Below are 21,722 nucleotides of genomic sequence, written 5' to 3'. Positions count from 1 at the left end.
ATGTTTATTAAATTTATATTCCAACTGGGTTTAATGGTATATCCAACCAATATTCATGAACAAAAGGCACTTCTGCCTTCCATTTGCACCCCATCACCAACTATTCCTGCCTTCTGCCTTCCATTTGCACCCCATCACCAACTATTCTGCAAGGCAGGTTGTAACAAGAGGCTGTGGTGGTTCCAAAGTCAGCCAGTGAGCTTTATGGCTGAAGGTACCCTGGTGACTCAGAAACATAAAATGATAATGACAGAGAGACATTTTACTACAATAAGATCTGATATTTGCTTGGCCCAAGGAATAACAAGTTATCGGTTAGAAACATCTACTAGACAAGAATGACATGTCTTTCTGATTATTTTATGTATGAAATCATTCACAGCTGCTCTGAATTGGATGCTACGTGGACACAGATCTTATCTGATGATAAAGGTAGTATCTTGTAATGGTAACTAGGAGATTTTTGAGCCAGTAATTCACAAAGAAGTAGATAAGGTTCTTTGTAGTCTTACCATTGCCATTTTGGACTTGATCTCTGATAGCTAGTTAAAACAGGATATCTTTGAGATTACATATCCCATGTAAAACGTCTAGTGCCAGGAATATTATAACCTCCCCTTATTTTCTGTACAACAACAACCCTGTGAGGTAGGTTGGGCTGAAAGGAAGTGACTGGCCCAAAATCATCTAAGCTGCTTTATTAATTCGACTTCTATGCTGCCCACTCCCAATGGGACTCTTTTAATCGTTAAGGTGGAACTAGAACTCACTGTCTTCCTCTTTCTAGCCTGGTACTTTAACCACTGGACCAAATTGGGTCTGTGTTAATCATATTTTATAATTGTGCTATAAGTTTTAATTGTAAACCTTGTTTATTTTACATAAATAGATTTGTTTCTGTTAAATTAAGGTTTTTAATCATAATTGGACTAATATTGTTTATCTAATTACTCACTACATTCCTTACTTATTTTTACATAGAAATAACATTATTTTTGTTGCAAAGAAAAATATACTAACCTTCTTTTTTACCGGTGTCTCTTTTAAATAACAGCAGTATAAGATTACTGCAGGAATATAAACTAGTATATCAGCAGCTAGAACTGCAAGACAGAAAAATCATATACAGCAATCAAGCCAATATTTCTCATAACTCTATTCTACTTTTCCTTAATTGCTATCATTATGAATCACTTATGGAATTTCTTTTCATACTTTCCCCCTGCATGTTATGGCTCAGGAAGGCAACCTGATCAAATGGGCACCACCCACAGCTAGAAGATTGCCACGTTGCCTCTTTTTACTGGAAAAAAAACCTCCACTAATAAACATTTCATTGAAACGATCTTATAAAGTTTAAATCATCATGGCTAAAATGGGGAAGACATATGCACATCCACATTTCCTGTCCATGTTTCATACACAGCTAGATAACTATAATATAGAAACATAGAAACATAGAAGACTGACGGCAGAAAAAGACCTCATGATCCATCTAGTCTGCCCTTATACTATTTTCTGTATTTTATCTTAGGATGGATATATGTTTATCCCAGGCATGTTTAAATTCGGTTACTGTGGATTTACCAAACATGTCTGCTGGAAGTTTGTTCCAAGGATCTACTACTCTTTCAGTAAAATAATATTTTCTCATGTTGCTTTTGATCTTTCCTCCAACTAACTTCAGATTGTGTCCCCTTGTTCTTGTGTTCACTTTCCTATTAAAAACACTTCCATCCTGGACCTTATTTAACCCTTTAACATATTTAAATGTTTCGATCATGCCCCCCCTTTTCCTTCTGTCCTCCAGACTATACAGATTGAGTTCATTAAGTCTTTCCTGATGCGTTTTATGCTTAAGACCTTCCACCATTCTTGTAGCCTGTCTTTGGACCCGTTCAATTTTGTCAATATCTTTTTGTAGGTGAGGTCTCCAGAACTGAACACAGTATTCCAAATGTGGTCTCACCAGCACTCTATATAGCGGGATCATAATCTCCCTCTTCCTGCTTGTTATATCTCTAGCTATGCAGCCAAGCATAGGCAGATATAGGCAGATATGGCTGTTTCTATATGTGTTGGTATGTTTTTGTGCTTATGTGTGTACAATAATCATAGAGAAGGAGTTCCTAGTTACAGGCACTACTAATTTTTGTCTAAAACACCATCACGTGTCTGATGGGCCTCTGGAACATGGAGATCACTGAGGTGCTTGATGAGATTGTTTCTGTAAGAGTTCCTCTTCTTTGTTAAGGATCCTGGGTGGCTGCTTGGTTTAATGAAGAATTAAAGGAAATGAAATGACTAAAAGGACATCTACAAGCAGTGGTCACAGATAAAACAGAAATGCATCAGACCAGGTACTGATAAAGGCTAATTTTTAAGCTGCACATCAGCAACGAAACAAGCATAGCATGATTTCTCTACACTTAACTGCATTCACAGATTTTTCTCCCAGCAGCCACAATCAAAGCTATCAGAGGTTTTTATGGAAATATGGGTAGGTTACACAGGCTCAGTGCATGATTTTGTGGTTTTCTGGGCAGATAACATTGCTCATATGCGCTAGATACCAGTTGGACAGAACCCAATACAGTGAGCAAATCTGGATCCTGTACAGTGTTCTTTTGAGAATACATTTAATGAAGTGAGCTCCCCCCAGAGATTAGAACTGCCCCTACTCTTCCTGCCTTCCGAAAACTCCTCAAAACCCACCTTTGTCGTCAGGCATGGGGAAACTAAACATCTCCCCTGGGCACGTCAATTTATGCATGGTATGCTTGTGTGTGTGTCTGTTATCATATGGGGTTTCTTTTCTTAAATCGTTAAATTTTAATTAATTGGATTGTTGTGACTGTTTTTTACATGTTGTGAGCCGCCCCGAGTCTTCGGAGAGGGGCGGCATACAAGTCCAACAAATAAATAAATAAATAAATAAAATCTTAATTGGTATTTCAAAGAGAGGAGTGTGTTGTTCTTGGTCTTTTAGAATCTTTAATTGGTGTTTGATATCATCCATCATTGTATTCTGTTAGGCTATCTGCAAAAGTTGGAGACTATCAAAGTATCGCAATTCTATTTTATTGCCAGAAGTATCTACAGCATTTTGAAGGCGGTGTTTAGAATTTATTTATTGTTCTACATTTATTCTGTTGGAATCTATCCAGAGTTCTCTGGTTGGGGCAGGCTATAAAAATAGGAAACATAATAAAATTCCTAGCAAAAGATATCAAAACAAAACCCAATTGATTAATTTCTAACTCAAAGAGAGAGAGAGAGAGAGAGAGAGAGAGAGAGAGAGAGAAAGAGAGAGAGAGAGAGAGGGAGAAGTACCAGTGGTATGTGGGACAGAGGCTCATTTTCATAATGATTTCAATAATTTGATTGTTTGATTATCACCACTACACACTTGAGTATGTACATTTCATTTGTTATATTATAATTATAAAATTATAATTTATAAAATTATACATTTTATAAACAAAGTTAAAAGTGCCAAATCATGACTCTAGTGATTTTTCAAAACATTAGGTTTTTTCAGTATATATATTCCCTAGAGAGAGAATTTTCTAAAATGGATAAAAATAATGGTTAACATTTAACATTATTGAATTCTGTAACCTTGATAACACTAATTTAATGGCTACTGTTAAAAAACGTCTATTCATTTGTTTGGTTTATACATCAATGATTTATCAGGCGTGTTGACTTGAGCATTATTAAAGACTATTTCAAGGGTAATTTGGTTCTAGTGATTTTTAAAATGCAGTCAATTACTAAAGACCAGATGGAAAGGTTTGTGGCCAGCATAAGAGGTGAGGCAGAGGAGTGTCTAATTCTGCCCAAGTTAATCAGCAATAAGAATAAACTAACATAAGATTATTTATGATGCTTAATAAAAAAGTCATATGACATGCCTGAGTTTGTTTTTCTTTCATTATTAACCACCATATTAATATCAATTAATGTGTCTATGAAAACAACAATCATTTTGATTTAATTGTAAAAGTAATCACTGCTAAATGTTATGATTCTGTATAGAATACTATCATTTTTTAAATAGCTGGGAAAAGCTATTACATAACAAGAAAAATACTGTTATACGGTAAAAAGCTTTTTTTCTTGTATGTGCATATTAGCATCTATTTCGGTAGCAAACTAAAAATGTAGTCTGTCGTGAAATTATGAACGCTTCCAGCTACTGCAAGAAGAGCACTGGACAAGCAATACAACTGTCTATTTGTTCTTTCTGTGCTGTTACAATCCTCTAAGTCACCAAATCACTGACAATACCTTTTCAGGAAGTGTAAAGGGTAACATCTAGTCCAGAGATATCCAACCTTAGCAACTTTAAGACCTGTGGCTTCAACTCCACCCTGGCTAGCTGGGGGACTTTGGGAAGTATATCAAGGTTGAACACTCCTGGTCTAGTATTTCAAATGTTTAGTCTAATATTTCCATAAAAACTGAAAACACCTGAAGTAAGTAGAAGCATCTATTTTATATATATTCTGTATATATAGAATTATAATTAGTCAAAGCTTTTTTTTCATTTAGTATTGTAATAATCTTGTACATATCTATAGATAATTATTGACATGAACTTCAGCGTTATCAAAAATTTAGTTTTATATAATATGAAGTAGAGGAGAAGCTATCACTCTACTACTATTATTTACTGATCTTTTTCTATTCAAATATTTCTAGCATTTTAAACAGAACAGATTTGATTATACAATGCACAATAAGACAATGTAACTGCTACTATATATAAACATGTACGTGTATCTCAAAAATATTTAAAAATATTAACTGCTAATTACATATGACATACAATGATTTAAATGACATTTAAATGTTGAATAATGAGCAATTAAAATTACCTGTTCATTAATCAAAACTGAATAAAATCAAGCATACAGTTACTATGAGACGTTCCACCTATGTGGAGACTTTTGCTCACTCAATATAATGGGTTTTAAAACTGAATTTCGGAATATGCCTCTAGGAAGAGGAATATTCATCTTGTGTAATGAGAAATATTAGCATTATATTTGGCAAGTTATTCAAAGTCCCTTTCATTATAGTGTTTTGTTAGTATAAAGCTGAATTAATATTAGCAGAGTGGTATTGAAGATTATAATTACTTGTAGCAAACTCTGCAAACTTCTTTTATATGGAGCATCTCCAAATACAAAATACAGGATCAGATAAAATGCCTTGTATTTAGTTTTATATTATATGGAGGGGAAGGGGGGAATCCTACCTGATGCCCGCATAAATAACTTGTGTGACTGACTCTCATATCCACGAGATGTGTGTAGAGTAATCCAGCTGGGATTTATTAACTTTGCCCTAAAAAGGTACAAAAGATACAAATACGAAAAAACAGAGAATTCTCTTAAGTGCATATTTATAAGATATGACAAATTAATTTAAATTTGTAAAAACTGTTCATTTAATGGCACTTAATCATCAAATGTAAAAAAAACCCACCCTCATAGTTTTTCTTTTGAATTTTGTAAACATATTCCTCAGATTTTTAACAGTATAAACATGGTAGCAGAGACCATTCTGAATTCTTTACCTTAAATGAATTTACAAGAATTATTTGGTTTTAGTCCAGTTTTTGAAGACTAAAAGCAATAATAAGACACTGTTGATAATTTCAACATATCTATTCCAGTGGGGGATTTTAAGACAAAAAATAGCTACGTTGACCACACAAAAAAGTAAAACGCATATTGTAAAAACTATAGCCAGTATAAATGTAATAAAATAGCATAAAGCTTTCTAGATCTATGCCAATGGTTGTATTTCTTTTATAAAAGTAAAAAAGGAAATTGTAACAATTCATTTGTTCATTACAATTTTGTAAAGAGTAGAATAGGTAACCTACTGTCCTCTTGATATTTTTAATTTCAGTCCCTGTTACCACAAGGCAGTATATCCACCTACAATAGAACTGCAGTTTTAAACATCTAGAGTGATTGTCCATTTCTGAGAGAACATAAGAAGTAAAGTCTAAAGTCTCTTGTGTCCTTCACCAGAAGATTTCTGTCATTTTAAAACTTTAAAGTAATATCTCTTCAAAGCTGCCTTTCAATTGGCCTCTGCAAACTATAAACACAGGTACATGTTGATCACTGTGAACAAACCTTCTTTATCTTGCTATAGATTAAAACAGGGAAGTCCTACTTAAACCCTATTCTTATTACCATGATACTGATACTGATAATCATTTATCAAACTTGTGTGACATCCAACTCACAACGACTTTGGGTAGCTTGTGATAGTGATCATAGTTGTAACGTACTGGGGGTGGACAAAAAAATGGAAACACTTGACTTTTTGGCATCATAATGTTTGTACATGTTCAAATCAATCAAAACTTGACATATTTTAATGTTTTTTAAAAAAATTATGTTATTTGATGTTTTTTTAAACTATCCTTTTTTTTTAACAGAAATTTAAGGAAATTGGTTATAACCTTCTAGAAATGGCAGACCTCTCAGACTTTCAAAGAGGCCAAATTGTTGGTGCTTGAATGGCAGGTGCTGGTGTAACAGAAAGTGCAGAAAGTGTTTGGAATTTCAATGTCTCAAAAGTAATGACTGCTTTTGAAAGAGAAGGGAAAACCTCCTCAGCCATGCACAGGTCTGGTCGAAAGTCGAAGTTGTCTGAGAGAGACCGTCGGACTCTAAAACGAATTGTTAGGGCAGATTGCAAGACCACAGCTCCTAAAATCACTGCAGAGCTCAATAAAAATGTACAGAACCCAGTTTCCACAAAAACTGTTCGAAGGTAGCTTCACAAATCTGGATTCCACGGAAGAGCTGCAAGATGTTTCTATTTTTTTGTCCACCCCCTGTATTTCAGCATATTAATGAAAAATGCCTTAGCCATATAAAATAATATAAAATCAGATACAGTCTTTGTAAACATAAGATACATACATTTATATAACTAGACAAAAAGAATTAGATGCTTAAGCTGAATACATAAACCCTGGGCTATATATAAGATTTATTTGCAGTGTACAGTCTCCTCTGTAACAATTTTGGTATATGTACACTTTGTTAGAAAAATATGAAATAATGTGAATGCCTTAATTAATATATTATAAAATAAACTGTTCAGAGGTGGGCTCTTGCCACCCACAATTGCCTTCTGCACCCAAAGCATGGTCTCTAGAATTCTTCAAAGTATGAATGTTGCTTTGGGGAAAATTTGGAAGATTTATATTGAAGGTCTTTACCCAATATAGAGGAGATAGAATTTAAGGAACAAATAGACATCAAGTACCTGCAAATACAAATATGGAAATAATTTCTTGATATGACCCCAATCCAGTGAATTCAAACATTGTATATAACACCCGTATCCAATCATTATCCATTTCCTCTATTACATTAAAAAAAATCTTTCTAGGGATGTTAATCTCTGAATATAACACAGAACACTTATGGATATACAGTAAACAACTTCTGAATTACCATATTTTCTTTTCTTTTTAAATAATTATTTTAAACTATATAATAATTAACTTACACATAAGCACACAGAAGACTGTGATAAGCAGTAAGGGGTGGGTAGTCAAGGCCCCAATATTGTAAATTATTGTCACTGGTGTTAAAGTACCTGAAAGATAAAGTAAAATTCTAAATAAATATATATGTTTAGGGACAATATCTCTTTTATTTACTTATATAAATCTGAAGCTATTTTGTGACAACTTCTGAGAAAACAAGCTTTTTTTCTTCCCCCAAAATCATCTTTGGATATTTTTCTGAATAAGAGTTTCTTAAATAATAGTCTGCAGAATGATGATGGAAATAAAATGTGCTTTTTATGTTAATTATTTGTAATTGTATAAGATGCCACAGTGGCTTTAAAATCTTCAATATAGGTATAAGATTTCACAAGATTTTCTAGTCATCAATATAGATTTTCCTATATTTAGGAAAAACCAAGATCTAAGTTTATTACTTTCATTGGAAGAAACACACAAAAATCCGAGATAAAAAAGAATGATTGACTGCTTTTGTCAGTACGCAAACTGCTGCCGTTAGAAGAAAAACTGCTCTATGTCAAATGTGTTCAAATGGTACTGTTGTCTTATAGAAGGATGAACTTTTGAAAATAAATTGCACCTTACCCAAACATAACAAAATTGTTGACAATGTGAACACAATATATAAATTATCTACAGAATTTGAACACAACATACAAAATAATGAAAATTAAAGATAAGGAAGATTCTGAATATGTATGGGGGGAAATTTATAATTGGTTAGAAAATGAATATGTATAGAAGAGAAGTAATATTGATTAAATTGGAGGAAAATAGAAAATTGAAGGTGGTAGATCCAGGTGACAAAATTAGGTAGTTGAGGAGGCAGCATTAAGATATTAGTTAACATACCTAGGAAAATGTAAGAAATAGAGATGAGTTTAAGAGAAGCACAGATAATTAAATGGGATTAGAGACGAAAGTTACCTGTCTGTTAACTATAAAATGAATTGTGAATAGACAGAGAAAAGTTAAGAAGGAGAAAATGAAATAGAGAAAGAAGGGGAGAAGGGGAGAGGAGGAAAGTAGGAAAGTGGATCAGAAGGAGAGAGAAGGTAGAGGGAAGAGAGGGAGATAGAGGAAGGGAAATGATATAACATAAAGGGAAAAACAGGTGGGAAATTAAAATATAAAAAGTGCAAATTAAGACATGGGTTTATATTATATCAAATAGAAGTGTATATGTGTATTTTGTTAAGAATTAAGGTATATGTATGGATGTATTGTGGAGAAAATTTTAATAAAAATTTTATTAAAAAAAAAACAATTTGAACATAATAAATGACAAGCAACATGAACCTGCCCAAGACTGATCAATAGTAACAAGTTCAACTGGTCCTCTAAATCTCTAGAGAACAATGCAAAAGTGCAAAGGCAAAGAATGTCCATTCGGTATGGAGGATAATCAGAATTTAGACACATCTTCAAGTTGAAAGACTTCAGAAGATTTTATGCAATGAAAATAAAAATTACAAAAATAAGATATCAGAACCTTTAAATCTGTGTGAAATAGAGTGACTACTATTTTATAATTGCCAGGGGCAAGTCCTTAGTTTTTCCAGTCTATCCAGTCAAATGCAGCCAGTTTCTGACATTTATTGCAATAAATGATATTTCTTGAATACCTTATAAGCAGCCTGAAGTATCTTATGAACAATTCATGATAAATCATATTTCTTAAAGCTGCATCTCTACCCTTTTATCCCACTATTTAAATTTTCTCACACTGGGATTGTTTTAACTTCTTTATTACAGTATTAATATTCTGCATTTTACTTGTTAATATCTCATTTATTCATCCAACATTGCCCTCTAATTCAGTCTTAGACTCCATTAGAAAAGGTTCGTGCATACTGATGAAGAGAAGGCTAAGAAATTCCATATTTCTAACTAGCAATAAGGAAGAAAAGATGCTGTCAAGATTGTCTTTGATAAATATATGCATGGACTCCAAAGCAAGATAGGGAAGGCAGAAAGATTTAAATTCATGCCTCTGGCTCAGGAAAACCACATATAGGAAAACTACATACAAATCACCTTTCTAGTTTATTGCCCACCTTTTTAATATACTTTGCTTCTGAACAAAGGAGGCAAACGTGAAGTACATGCAATATCACTTGAGTATATATGCATAGTGTTGTCACTGTAACTTCTTCAAATGCAAAGTCTTTGAGGGAACCAACTTTCTAGAAAGGCCAAGTTGCACGTAGTATAATGAATCACAAAATATTTGATGCTGTAGCAAAACAAAGCTAATATAAAATTGCTTCTAAATATACTTTTGATTCTGCTATACCCCGTTATTCAGCAATACATGAAGGAAAATTCTAATTACCCAAAAGTAAACTAGTGGAAAGGATTCAATAACTGTAATTATACATTTTGATGGCAGATAAATGCACTTTCACTGGCTCTTATTCCCTTACTTATAAATTCTTATACTTATTAATCTTTTGGAACTGAACAATCTTTTCTCTCTCCTATCACTTCATCAAACCCAATTTGCCTATAATTTAAACATTATTTATTATTAAGTATAAATATAATTTACACATAAAGCATTTCCCTTTATTCTATATTGAAGCCTTATACTGAGACAATATATTAGCTCATTATCTTCTAGACTATGTGCTCTAGTAAGCAAAAAACCACAAAATTTATTAGTCTTAGCAGTATCTTTTATTTTAACTATGGAAGGGAAATGTTGAGTCTGAGACTTTAGAAATTAAAATACATTTAACAAACATTAGTCTTTAGAATATTAAACAATACATTTAATAAACTTCAGGGCTGTACACATTTTGAAAATGTCATGTGATTGCAGCATTTTTTTTGCTATGCATTAAAATGGTCCAACTTTCTTTAAAATTTTATGTGAGCCTGAAAAAGGTGTATTTACTTTAGAAGAGCTGAATTGTTAACCTGACTCTTAAGCAATTGCACCTTTAACTTTGAAATAGAAGGTAAAAAAAAAGAGAGGGGTTACTAGCTCTGCCTGCATTCCTGCAAATCCCAAACACAGCACCTTTCAACTCATTTGCAAAACAGGTGTAGGCTTAATAAGCAAAAAGGAAAAGTGGGGAAAGGACAGAACTTCTATATCACTGTTTCTTTTTATCTTTCTGAATGCTTTATTACATCTGGAAGATGAGAAAAACTTGACAATGGGCTTTCTCTTTCAGGCAGACTCTTCCATTAGCATACCCTCCCAATCATTATCTGTCCTGAATCACAATCTTCCCTTACCTGATATGTTGAGAGAAAAGGCAAATACAACCCTGTTTCCTCCCAAATAAGACATCCCCTGATAATAAGCCCAATCGTCTTGAGTGCATGGTACTAAGGCCAAGCACTTATTTCAGGGTTCAAAAAAATATAAGACAGGGTTTTATTTTCGAGGAAACATGGTAGATTACTAGTTTTTCCTAACTATAGCTTCATTGTTTCATCTTTCTCTCCAATGCTTTGCTCACCCAGCTATCATTTTTTCTTCTTCTTTTGGATCCCAATCAAACTAGTTTTCTTAAAAAGATGCAACAGCACAGAAGAGGCATATATTCCTATTCAAAGGCAGAGAATAATATACAGATATAAAGCCAAAGCTGAGAAACCAATGGTTTGTTTCAACTGCACTTTTCAGAAATTGAATTTCTAAACTGTATTTCTGTAACACTTGCAAACCCATTTATTATTTTAATTAATCTGCCTAACCATTGTAGACATAGATACTTACTATGACCATAATGATATCTTTTGAGTTAAAGCTGAACAGACATCATATAGTATATTGGATCTGAAAAATAACTGCATTCCTATAATGCTATTTGGGATATTGCGTTGAAGAAAAGTGATTGTATCTCTACATAATTATGTACAAAGCTTTATGGTCCAGCTAAGATTTCATCTCCGTAACCTATGGACACTCCTTATACAAATTGAAATAAAGACATACCAGTGTTTGACTGGCAGATTATAAGTAATTTCTTGCCAGTGTCTTTGAGCTTCATAGTCTCCATACATAGGTGCTTTACCTGCACCTAAAATACAAAAGGAGGAAAAGATGAGATATATGTTTGTGTACTTATTTGTTAAACTACATGCTCTCCATTATTATGATTCTACTAGTGTTTTATTAAATGTTTGAGAAATGAATGTTTTCTATTCCAAATGTGTGTTCATGATAAAGAGAAAATATTTCAAATTCTTTCAAATACAAAAATGAAAATAGTATTGGTATTCTTTGGTTTGAAACATACAATCATACATGCAGAATCCCTCTTCAATGTTTTTAATGCAGCATCCCATCTCCCCATTTCACAGACTCCTCTGACCAATAGCATGTAATATATATCTTGATCCTCTGATCTTCAAGAAAAAGAATTGGGGTGCCACAGAAACACAAAAAGACAGCCGTATAACCAAAGGCCTCTCTAATCGTAATTTTTGGACCTAACACATAATACCTAAGGAGTTTGCGGAGAGGGGCGGCATATAAATCCAATAAACCTAACCAATAAACCTAACCTGGTTTCCTCAAAAAGATGGTCCCTACTGCATAGCTCCATTAATTTACTAATGTAAAATGAAGGAGATAAGTCACTTTCTTTTTCTTTAAACTTTATACAAAAACAATACTTTCTTTGCTATTGTAATACTTGAGTCAAATTTTATGCTTGAGTCAAATTTAGCTTGAAGCTGTGTTAATTTTATATGTCACAAATTAGGTTCAATTTTGCTCAATTCTACTTGCTATTCTCTTAGCCAGTATTGAATAGATAGGTTTCTTTTAAAACAAGATATAAGATATATGAAACAGTGTAATTGTTGTAGCATCCAAGTAAATATCTAATATGTATATACAATTATTCATTTCTTGTCTCCTGATTAACTAATGAAAGTGCATATATTTTTTAGCTAATACACTATAACTTTACATAAATTGAAAAGTTTATTTTAAATCTAGGAAAGATTTTTATCATTTTTATATGATTTACTTTTTACTGGTTCATACATGCAATTGAAGAGAAGGATAATATTTGTCCCTTTATAATTTGGAGACAAGTTTCACAAGAAATGAACTTCTGGAGCAAATAAATATCAATATTGCCTGAGCATAGGCAGAGAACTATATACACATATTACTCTTTTTGGGTGGGGATTGGGAGAAAAAGCTGTCAATCATAACATTTTAAAGTTATTATTAAACAGACGCAGATCTTCAAATTATCATATCAGTATTACTTCATTGTAAAGATTGAAGCCTATGCCTTCTGAATAAGGTCCCTAAGTATAAAATACAAATTATAACCCCCCCCCAATTAGTTAAATATCAGCAAATTCTAAGCAGCTGCCTAAACCATTGTACAGAGACAATAAACAGTGCTATTAACTTGTGCAGACCTGTGTCTGAATGAATGGTTGCAGGTTGAAGGTTACTTGTACCATGCATTTCTTCATGCTAGATTTTATTAATGAGCTACTTTAAGAATAATAGTTTATTCTATCTTATTACAATTCTCATTTAGCTACTGCATGCAGCTATTGTATATCCTTGACTGAAGATTGGTATACTCTTTCTATCTGGGATGGTTGTCATCTTCCAAGAGCCGGGGTGGCGCAGCAGGTAGAGTGCTGTACTGGAGGCCACTGAAGCTGACTGTAGATATAAAGGTCAGCGGTTCAAATCTCATCACCGGCTCAAGGTTGACTCAGCCTTCCATCCTTCCGAGGTGGGTAAAATGAGGACCCGCATTGTGGGGGCAATATGCTGGCTCTGTTAAAAAGTACTATTGCTAACATGAGTCTAAGGAGAAGGGCGGCATAAAAATGGAATAAATAAATAAATAAATAAATAAGTGTGAAGCTTTCAGGAATTAACCCTGGTGCAGGGCCATCTTAACAGCATTTATGGGCCTCAAGCAAAGCAGTGTACTGTGGCCCCTACAACTATTCACAGGAATAAAAATGTAAACGATCAATAAAATTAAACATATATTTATTTTATTAGCACTTCCAACAAAATTGGTGTTAAAACATTAAAAATATGCTGTGCAGAAACAACTAAACAGCATGATCAACGTTTGAACAATACACGAAGCTTGAAAAACACAATACTCGGTAAGCCATACTGTTGCTGTATTTATATGATAAAGGGTGCACTGAAGGGTTAACATGCACAGATTAGTATGGAGCCCCTATGCTCATTGGGCCCACGGGCAAGTGCCCATCAGGCCCATGTGTTAAGACAGCCCTGGTGATCAATAGGGCGGCACAAGTCAGATCACCCTCACATCTGCCTCATACAGCAACTGTTCATCTTTACAATCGTGATGAAAAAGTGACCAATCCTCACAGTCCTCATTGGTCTATAAAGCAAAGGAAAGCTGAAGTAAGTTCATAAGCATAATCACTTAGTGACCATTTTGCTTAACAACCGAGTTGCCAGTTCCAATTGTGATCCCTAAATAAGGACCGGGAAGAGATAACTTCAATAAGTCTTTGTATTTATTTTACTGGTACTCTGAGCATAAGAAATATTTTTTACTGAAGTATTTTAATACTACAACTTTCAGTTTTTATTCCAGAAATGTCTACTGTTGCAAGTCTTCATAGTAACATTTCTTGTTTAAAAATGATTAGCATAAAATGGATAGTGTCTGAAGAACAGAAATACCGTATATTCAGGTGCTAATCAGTGGAATCAGTGGAATAGGAAAGTCCATTTCCCCTAGCAGTACTGAGGAGCAAATTCTACCCTATAAGCATAGCATCCCAACTGTAGATTTAAAACTATGATTCAATAGGCTAAATATATAAAAATGAATCCCCTACCTCCGCCCTTCTCCAATCTTTGCTTTTAGCATATGGACAATGGCAGGAATAGATTTATTGAATAAATAAAGTCAGCAAGTCTACAGAGATTCTCAGTCATTCAGATCACGGTTGTCCCAAGGGCGCTTTTTTTCAAGAGGCAACTGGACTTTCTGGTTTTTCTTTGAAGATGTTTTGCTTCTCATCCAAGAAACTTCTTCAGCTCTGACTGATCCTTCCATTCCATACCATCCAGTCAGAGCTGAAGAAGCTTCTTTCATGAGAAGCGAAACGTCTTCAAAGAAAAAACAGAAAGTCCAGTTGCCTCTTGAAACAGCACCTTTGGGACAAGGTCAACAAGTATGAGCTTACTTTCTTTTTCACATGATTTCAATCATATTAACGATAAAACAATTGGAGAAGTGGGTGGGGGGAGAGAGGAAGAAGGCCATAGAGTATTTGACCTCTCAATTGTATGCCTGACAGACAGTTTAAAGAGCAGATGAGATAACATCAGCACAAAACGAAATTTGCTTTAATTTAAATTTAATTAAACTTAAATGCATCAAATATTTTTTTTAATTGTTGTTGTAGTATTTTTACATAAAACAGTTCTGATAAGTACTTCCTGGACTTAATCCTATGTAATTACTGACATCATAATTAAACATTAGATTAATATGTTCATATGAGGATCAATTAGGAATGATATGAGTTTTATAAGATGTTGAAATAATACAGCATTTGTTTATTTCAAACAGATATTAAATATGGAATGCTCAGGATATAACTGAATAACATTGACAAATAAGCAGGCCCCAGGGGAAGAGCCTTCTTTGTGGCGGCCCCGGCCCTCTGGAATCAACTCCCCCCAGAGATTAGAACGGCCCCCACCCTCGTCTTTCACAAATTACTCATTCCTTGAATGCGGTCATCTGCCAATTGTTAATCCATAATTTTTCCCATTTTTCTAGTTCAATTGTGTAGCCAAAATTCATTCCCCAGCTTATCATGTTCTCTTTTACAATTTCCACTTCTGTCTCATAATGGATCAAAAATTTATATATTTTACCAATTAATTTTTCATCATTTTTTAATAGTGTCCTGTCCAATTCACCCCTCCCCACCAGAAAACCATATTCCTTTTTGTCTTTTTGGTATGCGTCTTTTAATTGTAGATATGTCCACCAATATAATTTCTTACCGTTATATTCCAATTCTTCCTTTGTTTTTATATTCATTTGTTGATCTAATAATTCTTTATAGCTAATTGTATTGTGAGGCCCGATTAAATTTGGATATGTTAGTTCTATTGGTGAAACCCATTCTGGTACCTTAGTATATTGTTGTTTTTTTATTATTTTCCATATTTGGATAAGAGAATTTCGTAATATATGCTTTTTGAAATATGTATGAGTTTTGTCTCTTTCGTACCAGAGATAGGCGTGCCAACCTAATAATAAATTGTGCCCTTCTATTGTCAATATACGTTTATTTTCTAATGTGATCCACTCTTTGATCCATACCAATGATGTTGCGTAATAATATAGTTTAAAATTTGGTAGACCCAGACCTCCTCTTTCCTTCACATCTTGCAATGCCTTTAATTTGATTCTTGCTTTTTTACCCAACCATATATATTTTAATATTACCTTGTCTAATTCTTTAAAGAAATTTTTACCTGGGTTTATTGGAATTGTCTGGAAAAGGAAGAGGAGCTTGGGCAGGACACTCATTTTAATCAAATTAATTCTACCTATTAATGAGAGTTGTAAATTTTGCCAATTTTTAAAATCTACTTTGATTTGATTTATTAAACTTGTATAATTATCTTCTTTTAATGTCGACATTTTGGCTATAAGCCATATTCCTAAATATTTCACTTTTTTGACTGCTTGCATATTGGTAATTTGTTCTAGATGTTTTATTTGGTTTTTTGTGCAATTTTTGGTGATTATTTTTGTTTTTTGTTTGTTTATTTTGAGTCCTGCTACTTCACCAAAATCTTCGATTTGTTTAATTAATTTTGGTGCTGTTGTCAATGGTTCCTCAATTATAAATACCAAATCATCTGCAAAGGCCTGGACTTTATAAATTTCTTTTCTTATTTTTAGGCCTTTTATGTCTTCATTTTTTCTTATTTTAATTAGTAGTGTTTCCATCGTTAAAATAAACAGAAGTGGAGAGATAGGGCATCCCTGTCTCACTCCTTTTTCAATTTTAAATTTTTCCGTTTGCTCTCCATTAATTATAATTTTGGCGTTTTGTTCCAGATATATTGTTTTATGTTTTATACATTTTGTACAACAATCCCATATTAAGATTTCCCACTATCATAATCTGAACTATTAAAGAAAATTATTTCCATAAACTAGCTCAAATTATGAATGTGTATTACCTGAATAAGGACCAAGTGATACACTCCATCGAACAATAAGTCCTAGTAACATAGTAATTATGATTAAGCTCAATTTTTCCATAGCTGGTCTTTGGTCCAGATCTGAAAATAAGAACAATTATATTACACGCTATTTTACATTAATTCAGTCCTAATCTATTACCTTAATAAAACCATTTCTCTATGATATGCACAACTCTGTTCCAAAAGTCATCAACCCAATGTGGGTTTTTTATATTATTATTACGAGGAAAATAAACCCAGTGAAAACAAAAAGCAAACTTAGCACAGTGTCAGAGGGCTTTTGCAACATCCAGAAATGCTATTGAAGGAATCATAGCAATAGCACTTAGACTTATATGCCACTCCATAGTGCGGTAAGATAACACTTTCCTTTCGGCCCTCTTTTCCTTTCTCCTATCCTTTTCTTTCCTGATGCAGAACTGCCTAGTAAGAAAGGAGAGCCATTCCTGATTTACCAGGCTGTCAACTGGGTCACTCAAATTTAATTGCAAAGACACCTGAGGGCCACTCTATGGTATATGGGAGCAACCCTAGTCCACCATAACTGGCTTCTGTAAGACTGAAATGGGCAGTGGGTATAGCAAATTTTGTGTTGATTTTAGTGATCTGCTGGCTCAAAGGAAGATGAATATCATTTTAACCAAGTCATATAGAAAGGGACATATTAAACACAGACGACCCAAAGCGATGCATTTTAGAAAATCTGCCAATATAGTTAATTTGTGATTTAGAATATAATATGAAACCATAAAATTGGGTTGAATAAACCAATGTCAAGTATACCATGGGTACACAATTAAACCGAAGTATCTATTTCAAACTATGATACACCTAAACCATATTACAGTTTATAATTCCATATTAAACCCAGTAATTGTCACTGAAAATTGTGGTATAGCAGTTTGCATAAGCCCAGTCACTAATTTTTATTAAAGCAACCTTCTCCAGTCAGAACGTGAAGGCCAGACAAGGATAATGGATGGAAACTGAACAAAGAGATTCAACCTGGAAATAAGGAGACATTTTATTGACAATGAGAATGAATCAACCAGTGGAATGGCTTCAGAAGCTGTGGGTGCTTCATCACTGGAAGCTTTCAAGAGACTGGACTGCCATCTGTCAAAAGTGGTATAGGGTCTGCTAGGCAGGGAAGGGGGTTGACTAGATGATCTACAAGGCCCTTTCCAATTCTGTTAATCTGTATTTAAATGTATCAGAAATGCTTGTAAAATTATGGATGCAACTTGTTCTTGCTTCCAGTGGTTTTTGCCTTACAAGTTTTATCTTATTTGAAAGACACCAAGAGTTGGATTGGATTGCAGTGATGTGGTAATCTAATAAGTACAATGTCAGACGGAATGTGCAATATAACAGGGAGCATGGCTCTGAAAATTAAAGAATCAAACATCAGAGTAGTTGTGTTTGGCAGGAAATGTGGAATGAATGATTGCAGATTGTAGACGGTGAAAAACTATAACAAGTACTGGTTGATGAAATTGCACACTCGGTAGCATGGGAAAATGGTTGGAGAAATGTTGGTATAAAAATAGTAGGTGATACATTGATACATGTTTATATCAGGAAGAAACATTTATCAAAAGAGGCAGGAAAAATAGCTGTGCTTGTACTCACTTTCTTATTGGGCAGTATAAATTTGATATGTCAGGAAAAACAAAGAAGATGAAGGCAGTGGAAATGTAGTATTTAAGAAATATTACTACTAGTTTATCTCATCATTCCTATCACCCATCTCCACCCATTTATGGCTGTATGACTGTAACGTGTTGCTTGCATCTTTATGATTTATGTTGATTGTTTCCTGGTTGCTTATTTGAACCCTATGACAATCATTAGTGTTGTACCTCATGATTTTTGACAAAGGTATATATTTTTTAATGTACACTGAGAGCATACGCAGCAAAGACAAATTACTTGTGTGTCCAATAACACGTGGCCAATAAAGAATTCTGTTCTGTTCTATTCTATATGTTTGGGAGCTGACTGTTAAAACAAGAATAGATAAAAATCAAGAAAAAGTAGGTGCCAAATTAACGAGAGTCAAATAAAGAAGTAAATTGCCAGCATCAAAACAATATATTGAAGTGACTTGATTATAGAGATAAACTTGTACTTCAAAAATATTTGACGGAGTTGGCTGAGAGGAAAGGGAAGACTGAGAAAGTTGGGATTGAATCCTCAAAAATGGAAATGTGAGAAATTTCAGGAAGGCAATATGTAGACATGGTAGAAGTAAAATTGGTTCACCTGGATGGAAAGATAGTTAATGTCTTGAGTGGTATTGGTGCAAATTAGTTTTAGCTATCCTGTACACTATTTCCTTTTATTTCATGTTTTAAATTACTTGCTATTTCCTTGCAGTGGGCAAAAAATTATACAAGAAAGGGAATATTTGACAAAGTATTATTATCATTATTATTTATTAGATTTGTATCTCATTCCATCCTTATTGAAGGTTAAGTATTGGATTGACAAAAGAACAGTTAGATGGCTTAATGATCGCACTCAGAGTGGTAATAAATGGTTGCACATCCAATTGGAAGAATGTTTCAAGTGGAGTACCACCAGGGTCTGTCCTAGGCCCAGTGCTATTTAACATATTTATAAACGATCTAAATGAAGGAATTGAAGGAAAACCTATAAAATTTGCTGATGACACAAAGCTGGGTGGTGTTGCTAATACTAAACAAGATAGAGATAGGATTCAAAAATATCTAGACAAGCTTGAACAATAGGCTGAAACTAACAGAATGGTATTTAACAAAGAGAAATGCAAGATCCGACATCTGTGCAAAAATAATGAAAACAGCACATATGGGAGGAATATGTCTGAGCAGCAGCATAGATGAGAAGGACCTGGAAGTATTGGTAGATCACAGATTAAACATGAGTCAACAGTGTGCAGCAGCTGCAAAAAGGCAAACACAATCCTGGGATGTATCAAGAAGAGCATTGAATCTCACTCACGTGAAGTAATTATTCCTCTCCACAGTACTTTGGTACAACCACACTTGTAATACTGTGTTCAATTCTGGGGGGCCCAATTTAAAAAGGACATTGATAAACTAGAGCAAGTTCAAAGGAGAGTTACAAGGATGATGAGTGGTCTGAAAACCATGTCCTATGAGGAACGGTTAAAGGATCCAGAGATGTTTAGTCTGCAAAGGAGAAGACTGAGAGGAGACTTGATAGCTGTCTACAAATATCTGAAAGGCTGTCACAGAGCAGAGATCAGCATTGTTCTCATTAGCATATAGAAGGACTAGAAACAATGGAATGAAACTGCAGGGGAGTAGATTAAGATTAGATATCAGAAAAAACTTTCTAAAAGTAAGGGTTTATATAAACCGGTGGAACAGTTTGCCACAGGAAGTGGTGAGATCACCTTCACTGGAGGTCTTCAAACAAAGACTGGACAGTCATCTTTCTGGGATGCTTTAATGAATCCTGCATTGAGCAGGAGGTTGGACCCGATGGCCCAGGAGGTCCCTTCCAACTCTATGATTCTATGAATAGCATTAGCATAATTGGGATGTATAGTTAGTTATTCAAGAATATACGTTTATATAAGACTCTAGCAACGTTCTGCAGAATGCAGAATTATCTAGGAAGCATACTTAAGTGTTATGTCTAGCTCCAGCCAATGTATATGGAACGATTGTGGAAGACTGTTTTTAATGTATTGGGTTTTAGAATTATTTTAAATTAGATTTCTTACATATTGTATTTTTGTATCCATTTATTATGAGCTGCCTGAGTCTGCAGAGAAGGGCAACATAGACATCTAAATTAAAGAAACAGACAGACAGATACTTAGTATTTATGAAAAAAAAAAAAGATTAGAGCTCCTGTAAATATACAACCATATTGTGGAGCCAGATTGTTGAGGGCAATATATACTGACTCTGTAAACCGCTTAGAGAGGGATGCAAAGCACAGTAGCACTTACATGCTACTGCACGCAGAGTTTAAAATCTCTGGACGCCCATCACTTTTAGTAAGATTGCCTATGTCACACCTCACACCGATGTGAATGGGAAGCATAGTCCCTATAGGTTAAAGAAAAGCTCTTGAAGAGGAAGTTGATCACGACCTCTGGTCCTGCTACAGTCCACGAAAACTCTCTCCTTCCTCAATGGAAGAAGATTCAACTCCGTGCCCAAAGTCACCCTGCCTCTGTATCGCTTTGCCTGCCTGCAGCACAGCCTTCCCCAACAGGGCGCCCTCCAAATCAGCACATTGATGTAAATCCCGGCTGTGGGCAAGGTTGTTCGGTTTTGGGGCTTTTTTTTAAATCAAAGGTTCTGGAAGGCAGCAAGCTGAGCACCCACAAGGGGAAAGAATGCCGTTCCTGACTCCCCCCGAAGGGACACAAGCGCTCCTCTTAACATGGAAACACCAAGCCTCATTCAGCTACCAAACGGGTGCTCCACTCCTCTCAGGAGCGGTATAAATTATAAATCCCGCCTTTGCCTCGCGCCATGTCTGCCACCACCACCAATCTCCCCCACCGCCCGCCATTGGACACTCTCCGACTCACCGAAACTGACAGGCACGAGGGGGGATTCAATGGGCTTGCGCGCGTCTGACCCGCTCATTGGTCCCGCCTTGCTGGCCGGCCGCATGCGCAGTAGGTTTCCCGTGTGGGTGACGTTGCGTAGTCTCTGCTCGTTCCGTTTAGGCTGCGTTTTACAGCCGACTCGTCAAAATCAGTGAGCGGGGCTGCTGGTTTTAGATGAGGCCAGTGAGGCAGGACGTTAAGATAAATCTATGTGTCTTTACAGTTATGATATTAAGCCGTTCAGTTTGTGAACAATAAAAATGTAGCTCGCTGTTTTTATTTAGACTGGGATCGCACATTACACGGTACTAAACTATGGATTTATTAATCATGATTTC

At 34.7% G+C, this 21,722-nt stretch overlaps 1 protein-coding gene across 1 annotated transcript in view; it reads right to left on the bottom strand.

Moving 5' to 3' along the window:
• Nucleotides 1-21,430, bottom strand: part of ALG6 (ALG6 alpha-1,3-glucosyltransferase) — a 31,388-nt gene extending 9,958 nt beyond the window's left edge. The window contains exons 1-6 of the mRNA XM_070746065.1: nucleotides 21,364-21,430; nucleotides 16,782-16,883; nucleotides 11,526-11,610; nucleotides 7,552-7,641; nucleotides 5,267-5,355; nucleotides 1,021-1,103 (exon numbers count right to left, since the gene is read on the bottom strand). Of these exons, the coding sequence (XP_070602166.1) occupies nucleotides 1,021-1,103; nucleotides 5,267-5,355; nucleotides 7,552-7,641; nucleotides 11,526-11,610; nucleotides 16,782-16,883; nucleotides 21,364-21,421 (507 nt within the window). The 5' untranslated portion in view covers nucleotides 21,422-21,430. The remainder of the gene's footprint in view (nucleotides 1-1,020; nucleotides 1,104-5,266; nucleotides 5,356-7,551; nucleotides 7,642-11,525; nucleotides 11,611-16,781; nucleotides 16,884-21,363) is intronic.
• Nucleotides 21,431-21,722: the final 292 nt, after the last annotated feature.

Source organism: Erythrolamprus reginae, chromosome 3 (genome assembly GCF_031021105.1).
Source record: "Erythrolamprus reginae isolate rEryReg1 chromosome 3, rEryReg1.hap1, whole genome shotgun sequence".
Classification (NCBI taxonomy): domain Eukaryota; kingdom Metazoa; phylum Chordata; class Lepidosauria; order Squamata; family Dipsadidae; genus Erythrolamprus; species Erythrolamprus reginae.
The sequence above is the reverse complement of the archived record's forward strand: the minus strand, read 5'-3'. Positions and strand labels throughout refer to the sequence as shown.